Consider the following 15,681-nt stretch of genomic DNA (forward strand, 5'->3'; position numbering starts at 1 on the left):
TTAGCCAATAATGGTCTTATACAAACCCCAAGTTAATTTTGGCTAAGAATCGCATGATGGGAACATTTGACATAACTTTCTCATCTATTGGGTTGTCCGGAAAATAATGCAGGATTTTAAGTTTTCATTAAAAAAAATCTATATAAAATATTCTGTTTACGTTTACAGGATTACTCATTTGTATGAATGTCAACACTTATTAATCCTCTTCCAAATGATATTGTTTGTTTACCCCTGTAGCATTCCGCTACTTGGAAATAATTCAGTCATCCTTATAATGTCAAAGCGAGAATTTCGTACGATTTTCTTTTACGAGTTTAAACTCGGCCGAAGCGGAGCCCAAACGGCTAGAAACATTAACCAAGTCTGGGGCGAGGGTTGTGTTAATGAGTGCACTGTGCAAAGGTGGTTTAAAAAATTTCGGGAGGGAGATTTCAGCCTTGAAGATGAAGAAGGTCGTGGAAGGCCTTCCTCTCTTAATGATGATGTTCTGCGATCAGTGGTGGAAGAAAACCCCAAAACAACTGTTCGAGAACTTGCAGAGCAACTCAAAGTCAGTAAAACGACCGTCGCTGACCACCTCAAGGCGATTGGAAAAGTGAAAAAACTCGAAAATTGGGTTCCACACTCATTAAACGATCGCCAAAAAAATCAGCGCTTTGATGTTTGTGCATCACTTCTTTGTCGAAACAAAAATGACCCATTTCTGGCCAGAATTGTTACATGTGACGAAAAGTGGATTCTCTACGATAACACTAGACGTTCTGGACAGTGGCTCGACAAAGGAGAAGCTCCAATACATTTTCCAAAGCCCCCAACTCATCAAAAAAAGGTAATGGTTACGGTATGGTGGGCTTCATTTGGTTTAATACACTACAGCTTCTTAAATCCTGGCGAAACCATCAATGCTGAATCATACTGTAACCAAATTAATACCATGCATCAGAAATTGGCAGTAATGAAGCCCTCTTTGGTCAATCGGAAAGGGCCCATTTTGTTGCATGACAACGCTCGACCACATGTGTCACGTGTAACGTCACAAAAATTATTGGAGCTTGGCTATGAAACTTTGCCTCACCCACCCTACTCTCCGGACCTCTCGCCTACTGACTACCATTTTTTTAGACACCTGGACCACTACTTACAACACATAATATTCAAAAATCAAACGGAACTGGAAAATGCATTTATTGACTTTATCAATTCTAAAAATTCTGAATTCTACTCAGACGGAATTAATAAGTTACCAACACGTTGGGAGAAATGTATTGAGAGTATTTGATTAAAGAACATTGCTTTAAAGTAACTAGTTTCTTTTTTTTTGTTTAATACCAAAATCCTGCATTATTTTCCGGACAACCCAATAGCTGGGGAAAAAAGCGGAAAACAAAGCATTAGCGCAAAGGTACAAAAAGCATACTCCCTCACGCGTCTTCGTCGGGCATAACTCAGAAATGGTCCATGCTATCAAAATTTTCTTTTCAGTAAAAGTGGCATAAAATAAGCTCTAGAATCGAATTGTAAAGTAAAAACAAAGGATTCTCATTTTAAATAACAAAGTTAGTGTCATTTCCCAGCTAGATGAGAAATTTATGTTAAATCCGTTACCACCACACGATTCCTAACCGAAATTAACCTGGGGTTTGTATAAGACCATTTTTTGGTAAAGTTAATCGTTTTCGAATCAAATGGGTGGACTATAGAAGTTGATTCACCCCGTATATATTTCTATGTGTGAAAACACCCCATTTACCCCAAAAACCTGAGCAGGGAACTCGAAACAACGAAACTGACTCGCCCGCCCGAGTACCGTCTTTACGCCTGGAGCGGTCATGCCTACACGCTCACTATAAGGGCCCTGATATTTGTTTAACGCTATGCATTGTTGACCATCGGACAATTCTACCTTGATTTATAGCCACGAATATGAGGTTTAATTCATGATTTTTAATTGTGCTTCGCTTTAATGCACTTCTTTAGGGTCCATCTGTTCTGAACTATAACATTTTACAAATTGTTAGAATCCTTGGCAGTGTTGGGACTGAGTCGGCCTTCAAAGAAATGTGAAACCATCTATTAAAAACTTATGTCAATTTGTAGACATATTTAAGATTGTTTTCCCCTCACGATGGCCTTAAAATAGGTCAAAAGTTGTCTGTAACAATTGAATTATTTTTTTCATTCAGACCATACCGAAATTCATATTATTCGCAATATAATATTAATATTAGAAGGATCAAATTATTCATATCATTACGTACAAAAAATAACAAGATGGTAATTTTTTCTCTTCTTTGTTAAAATGAAATAAAGCAAACGAACAAAGTTATGCCCACGGCAATGTATACTGTTCTCACAACCGGTAACATCTGCTGTTGAGAGGGAAAATACAATATTGCTTTAAAAGGAACCTAATTGTAACTCAATATTACTTGCAGATTAGGCAGTATCGGGTTAGCTCTAAAACGAGATGTTTCCTATTTAAATATACAAATGTGGCGAAGGAATTTAAATATTCCACTTCTCCAAATTCGCCGGTTTCATTTAATTTAAATCCGCCTATCCAATTCGTTTTGAACTCTGGGGGGATGAGAACATTTTATTTTGAACTTTTTTTTTATTACGAACAATTTTGAATGGTTCATAATTATGTTTAATCGAGGGAAAGTACCTTAGTACTGTCTCAATAGCACTGTAACACATTTAACATGACACAACTTGAGAGAATACCCTAAAATACATCTTTGTTTGCTGAGTTTGTAAACAGTTGCATTTGAAATTGAAACAAAAAAATATATGATGTTATTGTTATCAGGAACACTTTTTACCATAGTAAAAAAAATAATGCGAGTATGCATATGGTCAAATGTTATAATTATTACAGGCCTTAATAAGTGCCGAAGGGAAGAAGATGCGAGGACCACCCCATCCTGTTCTCCCAGCAGATGTGGTAAGATTAATTAAAAATAATGTGAATGGGAAAATTGCTAAGCACAGACTTCCTCCGAATTACGACAGATTCTCTGGTCAACGGAGTCCAAGTCGAGAAGGGAAAGTCATCTTACCAGGTTACGAATAGGTCTTACTAGGCTTACTCATAGGCACTTACTGGTGAGAAATAGGTGCCCATTATGCACGGAGAGATTAAGCGATGAGCATATTTTACAATGCAAACTAAAAGCCAATAATAGGACATAAACAATCCAATAACCTCCTAACGATCTTTGGAAGGAAAGAGGTAACAAAATGTATGAAAAGAAGGAGGAAAAAACTGCGAATCCTAACAGGACACTGTAAACTAAATGGACATCTGAAGAAGATTGGCAAAACCCAACACGGCACGTGCAGATTCTATAAGGAAGCTGAGGAGACAAAAGACCAATTAACAAACTGTGGTGCTCCACTTGCCCACAGGAGGAAGTATTTTGGGACATACACCGTAACCGTAGAAGAGATTCAGTCACTGAAAACGGGCCTACTAATCAAGTCCCTTGATGAACCAGGACTTACCTTTAAGCACAGAACGGGCGATACAATAGCTCTAAAAGGGCTGAGTACAGTATGCACCCCGACACTGCAAACTAAATGGACATCTGAAGAAGATTGGCATAACCCAACACGGCACGTGCAGATTCTGGAAGGAAGCAGAGGAGACAAAACACCTACTAACAAACTCTGGTGCTACACTTGCCCACAGGAGGAAGTGTTTTGGGACATACACCGTAACCGTAGAAGAGATTCAACCACTGAAAACGGGTCTACAAATCAAGCCCCTTGATGGACTTACCGGTGTGCTTTAAGAAGAACAGAACGGGAGATACAATAGCTCTTAGGGCTCAGCATACTAGCACCCCGACACTGCAAACCAAATGGACATCTGAAAAAGATTGACATAACCCAACACGCACGGACCACCCCATCCTGTTCGCCCAGCAGATGTGGTAAAATTCATTAACAATGAGGTAAAATGTAAATGGGGAAACGGCACGTGCAGATTCTATAAGGAAGCTGAGGAGACAAAACACATACTAACAAACTGTGGTGCTACAGAAAAGTAGAAGAGATTCAGCCACTGAAAACGAACCTACTAATCAAGTCCCTTGATGAACTAGGACTTACCTTTAAGCACAAAACGGGCGATACAATAGCTCTTAAAGGGCTGAGTATAGTATGCACCCTGACACTGCAAACTAAATGGACATCTGAAGAAGTTTGGCATAACCCAACACGGCACGTGCAGATTCTGTAAGGAAGCAGAGGAACATACTAACAAACTGTGGTGCTTCACTTGTCCGCAGGACTTACACCGTAACCGTAGAAGACATTCAACCACTAAAAACGAGCCTACTAATCAAGTCCCCTGATGAACTAGGACTTAACGGTGTGCTTTACGCAAGGGGCTCAGTAAAATATGAACCCCGACTAATACATCATCTAAAAGCCTGCAGGATGAGTTACAGAGTTCGTGCTGACCTATATAGTTGTGGCATACGGCATGGCAGCCGCTGTTTCAGTACCTGAGGACTATAAGAATTTTTAAACGTATGTAGTATGTGTTTATGTGTTGGTGTGAATGTAAATTATTATCGTGACGGAGAGGATTATCCCGCACGCTAAGGAATATCGAGTAGTCTGGGGTAGCAGTGTGTTGTCTGGAGAGTAAAAGTAATTTATCAGCGTGAATGGCGGGTTTAAACCCGCCCCGAAGAATTTCGAGGAGTCTTGGGGAATGAATGCAACCATAATTGCCTTATTATGGGAAGTGAGAGGATATCGGAATATCCAGTACCATGTACACCAGCAGTGTGTTTTTGGAAGCGTCGTCGGGGTATTGAAGTTCGATAGTGGCGTTTTCGGGGAAGGTGGAAAGCGTGACAAACTTGATGTGTAATGGATTGCGTTCTTGTACTTTGACAACCTGAGGTACCTTCGAGAGGTTAGGAAGTCAAGAAAACAAGAGACAAAATATGAGAGAATCAGTGACAAAGATGCGCGAAAGAAAATTCCATTTAAAGCGCAGAAGGGCGATGATGACCACTTGACGTTTGTCGACCCATAAATAATGCATACTACTATTATGGATCTTATTTTAAATTAGAAAAATAATGATTTGCTCATCAACTTTTATAGTTTGTTTAGAACAGATTTAAAATTTCTATATTAAGCAAAATGCCACAAAAAACTGATATGTGAAATCATGTTATAGCTTTTCAAAATATACGAGGGACAGGTTATTAATTAGAATTGCTGCGTCAAGAGAAAACCGAAATGAACCAGATACAGAATGTCTGGAATGATAACTATGTTACATCTTATCAGCCGTTATCGTCTAGAACATAAATCGGCCGGGGAGGTGGACTGTCGGGGGTGAGGCTGACATTAAGACGACGATTCCAGATTATTTACCCTGTGATGACACCCGTCACTTCCACACTATCACTTCCAATACCCTGTGATAAATAGGTTTTGAATTACCGCAGTCGACAGTTTACGTAGTAGGTGGACTGTTTGAATCGTTCACAAAGGGAAGGATTTTCATGAACTTAAGATCCAGAGGCGGGACTTCTGAGTTTAACTTTTCCAACTATGAGACATTTGAAAACTCTGACGATTCTTAGCTCGTTTAAATCGATCTATCTATTAAAAAGGCTTAATAAAAGCTTTAAAAACTAGATTTGTCAGACATAAAATGTGTCTAAAAACCAAAACTTAAATAGAATATCTAGTTTCCTGTCAAATATGAAATCGCAAGAATTAATCAATTCTTAACAGTATCTTAACTTCTATAAATAGCGGCGGTGGTCATTAGAAGCTTGCGATCGATGATAGATATTAATATTTAATAAATATTATAAAGTTTCCAATTGCTTTCTCAAAATGTTATCAAGTCTGACAGATTCGTTGAAGTTAGGTACGTCTAAGGGCAGAGAGGGATATAATACATCCCATTAAAGGGCTTAGATTTGACGAATGAAACAACTCTAAAATAAGGATATAATTGTAAAATGAATTATAACCCTTTCGGACAACTGTATTTTCATCATTAATTTATTACGCCTATAGATAAAGATTAAATTTAATAACAAGCAGCCGGTTCATCAATCATTGGACGGTTAATCCGAGATTTAATTATTTATCATTTGAATTATTAATAGATAAACGAGTAAAACGTACTTTATCGATTCCTATAAATTGTTACGTTTTTTCCTTCCTATTTTGAATTGATCGTAGTGTAAAGTATTAGCATAACTTCTTTTCAATTAATTAATCTTTAAGTAAAGTATTAGTTAAGATAAAAAAGCCAGTGTGACGAGCGGGATTCGAATCCACGACCTTCGGCTAAATACGCCGCTGCTCTACCACTTGAGCTATCGTGATTCTCGGACAACCAACTTTCCATCTCAACCCCCACCTTTTTGCCATTTTTATCTCACCCAATAACTTACTTAAAGATTAATTAATTAAAAAGAATTTATTTGGTCCATCGGGCCACGAAACCTAATGGATTGGCATAACTGTTGAAATGTATAAGTGTACTAAATAAATAATATAACGGATATGAAGTTCCTTTGATTAAAAGGCAAGGGAATGTAATTTCAAAAAAAAAAAGTCCCAGGATTGCCTGTCAATAGCCAAATTGATTCATTTCGAATAGGAAATCGGCTGTATAGCAGTTTTTTTTGTTTTTTTTCCGAGGGTTCCGGGGTTTTTGAAAAAAAAAAAGCCCATTTGTAAGTATGTCGGGTTCGAATGCAGGGCCGCTGGATTCGAACCCGGGGACCTTCACCTTACAGTGATGAGCGGCGTGTCAAAGACTAAACCTTGCGGCCACCGACGCCCCTTTAGCACCTGTTCAAATTTGGTTTATTCCGTCCCTATCCGTATTTAACCTCGTGCACTTTGCTTTATCTTTTCAAATAATACTGATATAACTAAGTATGATAGGCAGACCAAAATGATCGGTAGCGACCAACTTTTAAAAAAATCGATTGGATATTTTGTCTTGCCTCGCCCTGTTTATATCCTTGAACAAGACGGCTAAAAACTGCACAGTCTGAGAACTAAACAGCGTTGATGGGCTGATCAAACTGATCGAAAATTTTAAAAAATATGCCAATTAAAATCCCAGCACTGAAGATGGCTAAAAGCTGCAACGTGTTTGAAGATTAAACAAGCTGTGTTAGGCAGACCATAATCATCGGTAACGACCAATTAGCAAGATTACTTAAAGGTCTTGTTTCACTCTGCTTATAACGTGTGGGTGGTGTTTAGTGACCGTTAGTTGATAATCTCCAAATAATCTGCTTGTAACCCTAAACAACAAAAAACCCACCACTGAAGAATGTTAAAAACTGCAACGTGTACGAAGTCAAAACTAAGTACGATTATGATTGGCAATCCAAAATTATCGATAGCAACCAACTAACAAGATCCTACTCAAGACTAACAAGATTTAACGAATATTTGTTTTACCAATTGTTAAAGGTAATGGAGGTCCATAGTTCTCGCAAGTTTAAAATAAAATATTGACTTTTTCATTGAAATATTGCCGTTGTTTGGTCTATTGGCATGAAATCCTTATCTTGGCAATCTCATCTCGTGGGAAACAAACAGGGTGACTGTATTAAGTGGTCACTAAGTCCCGCCCCTGGACCATTAAACCTTGAAGGGGTGTAACGACGCAGTTAGAAAGAAACTATTGCAACTGCCTTATAAAACTTGTAGGACAGATCCGGACAAAAGTTTGCCCCATGATTCTCACTCCATTCCGTATTTCAAGAGGAGGCAAAGTTGAAATCTTGGTGGAAAGTCATGTTAAATGGATTGGTTTGCAGTTTCTACGAGTCATACCTTTGGCACAATAATTAACAGGAAAAATTTTGAGAATTTCAAATGGTAGTTATTTTTTCTAATATGTACGTTGTTAAACCTACATATTATGTATGCACATACTTTTGTTTATTTGTACAATAAAATGTTCTTCTACAGATTTTTCCCGTCAAATAATTCTTTTTTACCTTAGCTTCAAATTAATCCTTTTTAATTTCAAATTAAACCTTTTTTTACTTCAAATTAGACCTTTTTTTACTTCAAATTAACTCTTTCTTTAAACCATTCAGAACAACTTAGGCGATGGTAATAAATATATGGGTTTTTTTAATATACATTAACTGGGCTTTTATAAGACCATATGAAAATTAAATGAAATTAAAAGTTATATAAGAGTATCTACAACAATAAATGATTCTTCTCTTAATTTGATTTTTTTAATATCCCTTTTAAAACCTCATTTTCTCTCATTTAAAAAACGAATCCTTTTTTTTATTAGTTTTGAAAAATAATTACAATTAAAATTAAAAATGACAAAAACAAAAGGAATTTTCTTTTAACTTTTTAAATATAAAATGGGTTCTTATAACCCAATGAAACCCCAAACATCAAAATTAATTACAATTAAAATAAAAAGTTATATAAAATTAAACGATTCTTCTTGTAATTTAATGTTTTTTTTTTAAATATAACATTAGTTCTTATCAAAAATACCACAAGAAAACCAATTATGTGCTTTCCTTTTTTTTTTTTTTTTTTTTTTTTGATGAATGAAATAATTATTTTATATAAGCCAATTACTTTACATTTTAAAAAAATCTCAACTAAAATAGAAGAACCAGTTGTTTTTATATTATTAATTTTCATGTATTACAGATAAGAAACGAACCTATTATAATATATATATATATATATATATAAATTTTTGAAAATCTCAAATTAAAAGAAGAATTGTTTATTTTTATAACTTTTAATTTTAATTGTAATTGTAAGTCTTCTAGAAGCCCAATTATTTTATATTTAACAAAAGTCGCAATTATTTTAGAAGAGTAATAGAATACAATTTTACTTGCATGCTTTGTACTACATGCTAACAAATATTTCATACCATATCCTTTTTTCTCTTTAAATAAAGGGTTAATTTGAGGTTAAAAAAAGGTTAATTTGAAGTTTAAAACGGGTAATTTGATGTTAAAAAGGGGTAATTTGGGGTTTAAAAAGGGTTAATTTGAAGTTAAAAGGGTAAAATTGAAATTATAAAGGGATAATTTTAAGTTTAAAAGGGGTTAAATTGAAGTTACAAAGGGATAATTTGAAGTTTAAAAGGGTTAAATTGAAGTTATAAAGGGATAACTTGAAGTTTAAAAGCGTTAAATTGAAGTTATAAAGGGATAATTTGAAGTTAAAAAGGAATAATTTATGGTTTAAAAAGGTTAATTTGAAATTATAAAGGTATAATTTGAAGTTAAAAAGGGTTAAATTGAAGGTATAAAGGGATAATTTGAAGTTTAAAAGGGTTAAATTGAAGTTATGAAGGGATAACTTGAAGTTTAAAGGGTTAAATTGAAGTTATAAAGGGATAATTTGTTGTTTAAAAAGGGTTAATTTGCAGTTTAAAAGGGTTAAATTGAAGTTAAAAAGGGATAATTTGTGGTTTGAAAAGGGTTAATTTGAAGTTAAAAAGGGTTAAATTGAAGTTATAAATGGATAATTTGAAGTTAAAAAGGGTTAAATTGAAATTATAAAGGGATAATTTGAAGTTAAAAAGGGATAATTTGTGGTTTAAAAAGGGTTAATTTGAAGTTAAAAAGGGTTAAATTGAAGTTATAAATGGATAATTTGAAGTTAAAAAGGGTTCAATTGAAGTTCTAAATGGATAATTTGAAGTTAAAAAGGGTTAAATTGAAGTTTTAAATGGATAATTTGAAGTTAAAATGGGTTAAATTGAAGTTCTAAAGGGATAATTTGAAGTTAAAAATGGTTAATTTGAGGTTAAAAAAAGGATAATTTGAAGTTAGGGATAATTTGAAGTTAAAAATGGTTAATTTGAGGTTAAAAAAGGATAATTTGAAGTTAAAAAGGGCAAATTTGAAGTTAAAAAGGGTTAATTTGAAATTGAAAAAGTTTAATTTGGAGTTAAAAATGGTAAATTAAAAAACAGTATCCTCTGTGGATAGGGTCAGGCCAGCCCTTCCTAGGCTATATGAAAGTTGTGGGATCTCAAATTGATTAAAATATTTTTTAAATCAATCAGTTGTCAGACTAATTAGGCAAAAGAAGGAGCCGAGGCGGGTTTAAACAGTTGCTAAAAAGGACAGTAGCCAAAGGAGTCTCTATTTATGGTAATATGTGGTTTAAAAGATAGGTAAATTTATGTACATTCATAAGTGTTTAAGTAAAAGTAACATCAGATATCATGCCTTCAAATTGCCTAGCAGTTTGAACAACCTGGAGGTTATCATCTACTACGTGTCCCTCTATTGAAAGCAAAAATAAGTTATTTAGCTCTACAGGAAACTTCAAAATACTTAACGGGCACTCTTTCAAATTCGAATCGACAAAAAAACCTTTGCCTTATCTTATCTAATCTCAAAGTTATCCTGCCCCAGGAATCCCGCATGGAAAATGCATCCAACAATATTCTTAGAAAATACAGACATAAAACAATAGAATGGAACACTTTAATGAAAAATTACAAGAAAAAATTACCTACAATAAGTATAAAAAAATTGAATTGTGCTATTAATTTATATCAGATACTACACAATTATCCAATTAGTTTATATCCTAGCTGTGCTGCTGTCAGTTTCTATCGCGCTCCCTCTGAATCCGGTTTCCGTAAGTCTTTGAGACTAAATTCCAAGAATCCATATACCTATCCATGCACATAAGTACACATTTCTGGAACAAAACAAAAACAAGCATAATAAAAAATTATTACACATTGAAAAAAAAAAAAAAAAATCATTCCAAACATGTCTCACATAATCAAAATTATTTTTGAATTTAAAGAAATTATTTTTAATTTATAAATTACATTTTACATTTCCATATGAACCCATCTGCAGAACTAAATTAGCATGTGTTATTTCAAAAAGCAGGATAAATCTCATTTTTTCCATTGTACTAATTACCTCACATAACAACGTAATAAATTAAGCCTAATTAAATTTTTACTGCTTTATTAACATTAAGAATTAATTTAAAACATTCAATTTTAATAAAGTAAATTGGATGTTATCAAATATAACTTCAATTTAAGACAATTCCTATCGTTATTTTGCACTCTATTTATAAACAAGCATGTGTCCATTTTATTTATAAACAAGCATGTGTCCATTTTACAATATTAAAAACTTATTAGGATCAAATTGAGATGAATTAAGTGAATCCAAATCAAAGGTAATTATTTGTAACAAAATTACAATAAATTTAATGATGAATATAATTGCTTTACAACTATTAGAACTGAAGGTCAATTTTTTAAAAATTGCTGGGCCATTTAATCATTCTGGAAACAGTACAAAAAGTCTACATACACCTTACCATGAATGCAAAATTTATTTTATATTATTTATATTAACTGAGATATAGTGTTTTGATTTTTGTATTTATTTGTTTATTAAGCTATTCAGGGTACTTAGCACGTCGTGTTTAAGAAAAGAAAAAAAATTGTGACACATCTAAAGTGAAATAGATTGCCGTAAAACTCATCGTTTTATGTCAATCCATTCAAAAGTTAGATTTTTTAATGTTATTTAAGAAAAACATGTTTCTTTACATATAACCTGATGCTTAGAAGGATGGGAGATGGCCTGAGCATAGTTAGCCGTGCCCGCCCTACTACCACCGATTGCCTCTCTTTGAATCTCTTTTTCCTTTGTGAGGGCAGGACACACTTGAGCTCTGTCACAGTTAACACAGGTTGGAGGGTCGCTACACACAGTTTCTTTCTGGTTAGCTTCCCTCCCACACTCAAAAATTACTGAGGTAACTTGTAATGCAGGGAGATATACCCAAGCCTCTGGCACTTGCACTTGCACCTCCCTAACCATCCCTAACCAGCATTGGAATATAAGGGCGGACCTTTAATCAGTAGAACGCCGCCCTAATCTCATCGGGATTTTTAGGGGTGTCGAACGAGAGGACTAGGCAATGGATAAGTTGCCCATTACAGCAAGTGTTCATCCTCCTCACTTCCATCACCCCCTGGCCCACGAAGATTTCCTTACAAACAATAATTACCTATTTTACAACAGATTGTATTTGTAAGTATGTCAGGATCTTTACTTACAATGATGAGCGCCGTGTCAACGCCTAAACCGTTGCAGCCATCAACATCCCAATATAGTTGAATATAAATGAAGGCTTTAGTTAAAACTAATTGTTAGTTTATTTGCTAAGCTTTTCACTTACATTGTAAGCATCTTCAGCCTTATCTCAATCTTATTATTAAAATTATTATGATTAAAAGAAGGTGGCAGCGTAAATGGGCCAGGTTGACAGGGAAGCTCTGTCAAGAACATTGTCAAGGGTGGCCATCGGAGGATCTGACTTGTAGGGTCGTGACGGTTAAGAATAGACCATGCGAGGTTGACACACGGCAGTTATTTTTGGGCCAAAGCCCGCATATGGCCTGGCATGAAGAGAAAGGTTGCTCGATATGTCCCACCTAACTGAAGAATGCAATTCCTTGGCTCCATACAGAGTGTGCACAGGAATGACACTCAATTTGAGAAATGTGCTTAGTATTTGGGATTCTTGGAGAAAACAGGGATGTTTTATTGTAATAGTAATAATAATTGTATATACCTAATTTGTGTTGTGAGTGAATGTATTTATTAGCGTGAATGAGTGATGTGAGATGGTCTATGGTGGAATCTTGAGTACCCCATCGACCCCAATTAGGCTAGTTGTATAATATTGAGGACTCCATCAACCTAATTGAATGAATGGTTTGTAAATAAGAGTAAATGTATTTAAGAATGAACGTGAGTACGAATGGGTTTGGAACTGTATGCGTTGGGTGCTGAATTGACCTAGCTGTTGACTGTACCCAACACCTACCCCCAGAGCCCAACCTAGTACTAAGGTCTGCTCCCGGACTTCCAACACCGGGGGTAGGCGATTCTCAAGTCTTCCAGCAATTTACTTAAATAGCTGAAGCTAAAATTACCGGTGGACTATGAGGAGCGAATAGGGTCAACTCAGCACATGTTTATATGTTGGTATGTACTTGTGCGGATATGAGCCTGTATAAATCCAAATCATTTATATTCAACCTTCGATGATGGAGTACCACCAAAAAGTTGCAACAAGCCTAGAAAAAAGGACTTTTTGCAATGTTAGTACTGAGTCAATCTTCAAAGAAAATTGAAACCACCTATTAAAAACTTAATTCTGTCAATTTGTAGACATACTTAAGATCGTTTTGCCCTAAAATAGGATGAAAGTAACATCTGAATTTGTTTTTTCATAACCGTCATACTGAAATGCACATTATTTGTGTACAAGGTGGTGGACAGGCTGATCCTCCTTTACGCCTGTCCTTCTTTGAGCCTCACATGTAGGACAATAGCTTCTAGCTTCAGATTATTAGTGAGGAAAAATTGGTCCATACATTTAACACTTTAAACACTATAGTACAGAAAAGTTTATTGGCAGCTGACTGGGTAGAAGGAAAAGTACGCAGATAGACGATTTGCCCTTATTAACTTCATCGTTATACATGAGTAATAAAACTGAGTTTACGATCAAATATCCCCATCATAATTTGACTGAATGTTTGTATATTCCGTTTTTGTAATGATCATCAGGTGTATGTAGACATTTTGTAAAGAATGGGGAGGTTGAGCATACCAGTTTACACGGTTGCCTATGCACATCGGACACTCCCAAATACAACAAATTAATAAGTAAAAAGTTCCCTCACTTGTTCTGAACTATCTAACGAAGCTCCTGGCTTTCCTATACACTTTTTGAAGCACTTTTCTGTCATTTTCTGAAAGCACAGAGAAAAACACAATATTAAGGACTAACTAGTTTTCTCTCAGGTAGAAACGATTCTACCCTTAGAACGTGAAATTTGAAAAAATGGAAAATAGCCTTAGAAACTTGTTTTTTAAAGAATAAACAGAATAATAAAATAGAAATAACATAATAGAGAAAATAAATAATTAAGCCGGTATAAGGTTATGTATTGATAAGATTACCGTAAGCAACTCTTGAGCGTTGGCGACAGCAATCTGCTGCTTAACCGTCTCCATGAGTTCATCTTTTCGATTGCTTGCTATCCCAGTCGTAGATAAAGAATCCATGGTTTAAATACAAAATTTACAATTTATTACCAGCCCAAGAGGATGTGTGGTTGTAACAGTGAATTTAGAGGGAAAATCCCCTGGCTTCTGAATTAGATCTAGGCTCGGCCACGTGTCGGTTTTTTTAAAAATAAATGTTGATTTTGCGTTTATCGAAGGCCCTCGACGATTTTTAAAGCGGTCATCCGCTTAAAATTACGAAGAAAATTAATTTGATGATTAATTAAGAAATCATCATCTTTGGATTTTGAATGAATCGATGATGTGCGTCGATGGCATGACGTCTGATTACCGCGCAATGTGACAGCGACCGACGATCTTCGGTAAGTATTTCAAACTATTTTCTCATTATATTCACTTATAATTACAGTCTAAATAGTCTAGTTTAAAAATAAAAGAGAAAAATATTACCCATAACATAACGCAATAAAATTTTCCCCTGATTTTGAACTTAAATAATAAATCTCCGGGGTATCCGTTGGTACAGGTTACCCACCAGCTACTTTCCTGCACAATAGTTCCATTTCATATAGTCATCTTAGCCATAAATCCTTTAATTTTTTCAAATATTACTCATGAAAATGTTTTAAAAGAGATCCTTTCAATTAAACCTAATGCTACATATTCCAATCTTATTTCTATTAAACTCATAATTTTTTCCCTTTCTTGTTTCTTTAAAATACATAATCCACATTGAACTTCTATCTCGCCTCATCCTGGTTTCCTTCAGCCTAATAGTTGCTTTACCCAGGAGACCTAAACACACCTAATAGAAATGATGAAGATAGGGTGAGTAATAATATAATGAGAGACCAGATTTTTATGCAGTAAAATATGAAGTAGTAATATATTAAAATATGCAATGATATGCAGTAAACCAGTTTTTTTTACTATCTTTCTTAACGAGGGTATTTCAACTACAAGGTTATTTGAACCCTTGGGGTACCGGTCAAGATACAAAAAACGCATTTGTAAGTGTGTCGGGTTCGAAGGCAGGCCGCTGGATTCGAACCTGGGACCTTTACGTTACAGTGATGAGTGCCATGTCAACGCCACTGTTGCGGCCACCATTTACATTTATCAAAAATATTTTCTCACTTACATAATTAAATTATTTATTTTATACTAATTGAGTATAATTAATGTTAATAAACAAGTACTCTAAATTGTCTTCCGTGAAATAGTGCCTACGGTCAATAAAAATTTGTGAGATTTTAAGTAAAAATCCTTCAAATATGCGATATTGTTCAAATATGCAATTTTATGCGATATTCATCGCATATGCTCTATAAAATTTAACCCACAGCTTGCTAGATACATGATTTGGATAGATAATTGATTTACTCAGTCGTTGTGGTGGCAAACAAAATATCACTGCATAAAAATCCGGTCTCTAAATGTAATAATAATCATAATAGCCGCGTAATTAACATAACTATAAAATAAACATATTTACAATCAGTTATACATATTGGTACATAATGATACGAGTAATAAAAATCTTAAAACTAGCTTTACTATAAATATAATAAAT

At 34.7% G+C, this 15,681-nt stretch overlaps 1 protein-coding gene across 1 annotated transcript; it reads right to left on the reverse strand.

The window, feature by feature from the left end:
- Positions 1-10,489: 10,489 nt before the first annotated feature.
- Positions 10,490-14,412, reverse strand: LOC106663979 (mitochondrial import inner membrane translocase subunit Tim13). Its single transcript, XM_014389269.2, has 3 exons — positions 14,043-14,412; positions 13,763-13,831; positions 10,490-10,731 (listed from the first exon to the last, which is right to left on the reverse strand). Exons 1-3 carry the CDS (start codon positions 14,145-14,147, stop codon positions 10,633-10,635), a joined length of 273 nt encoding a protein of 90 aa, XP_014244755.1. The 5' UTR covers positions 14,148-14,412; the 3' UTR covers positions 10,490-10,632.
- Between the last annotated feature and the right edge of the window lie 1,269 nt (positions 14,413-15,681).

The sequence above is a fragment of the Cimex lectularius genome, unplaced genomic scaffold (assembly GCF_000648675.2).
Source record: "Cimex lectularius strain Harlan isolate CLEC.00 unplaced genomic scaffold, Clec_2.1 scaffold26, whole genome shotgun sequence".
NCBI lineage: Eukaryota > Metazoa > Arthropoda > Insecta > Hemiptera > Cimicidae > Cimex > Cimex lectularius.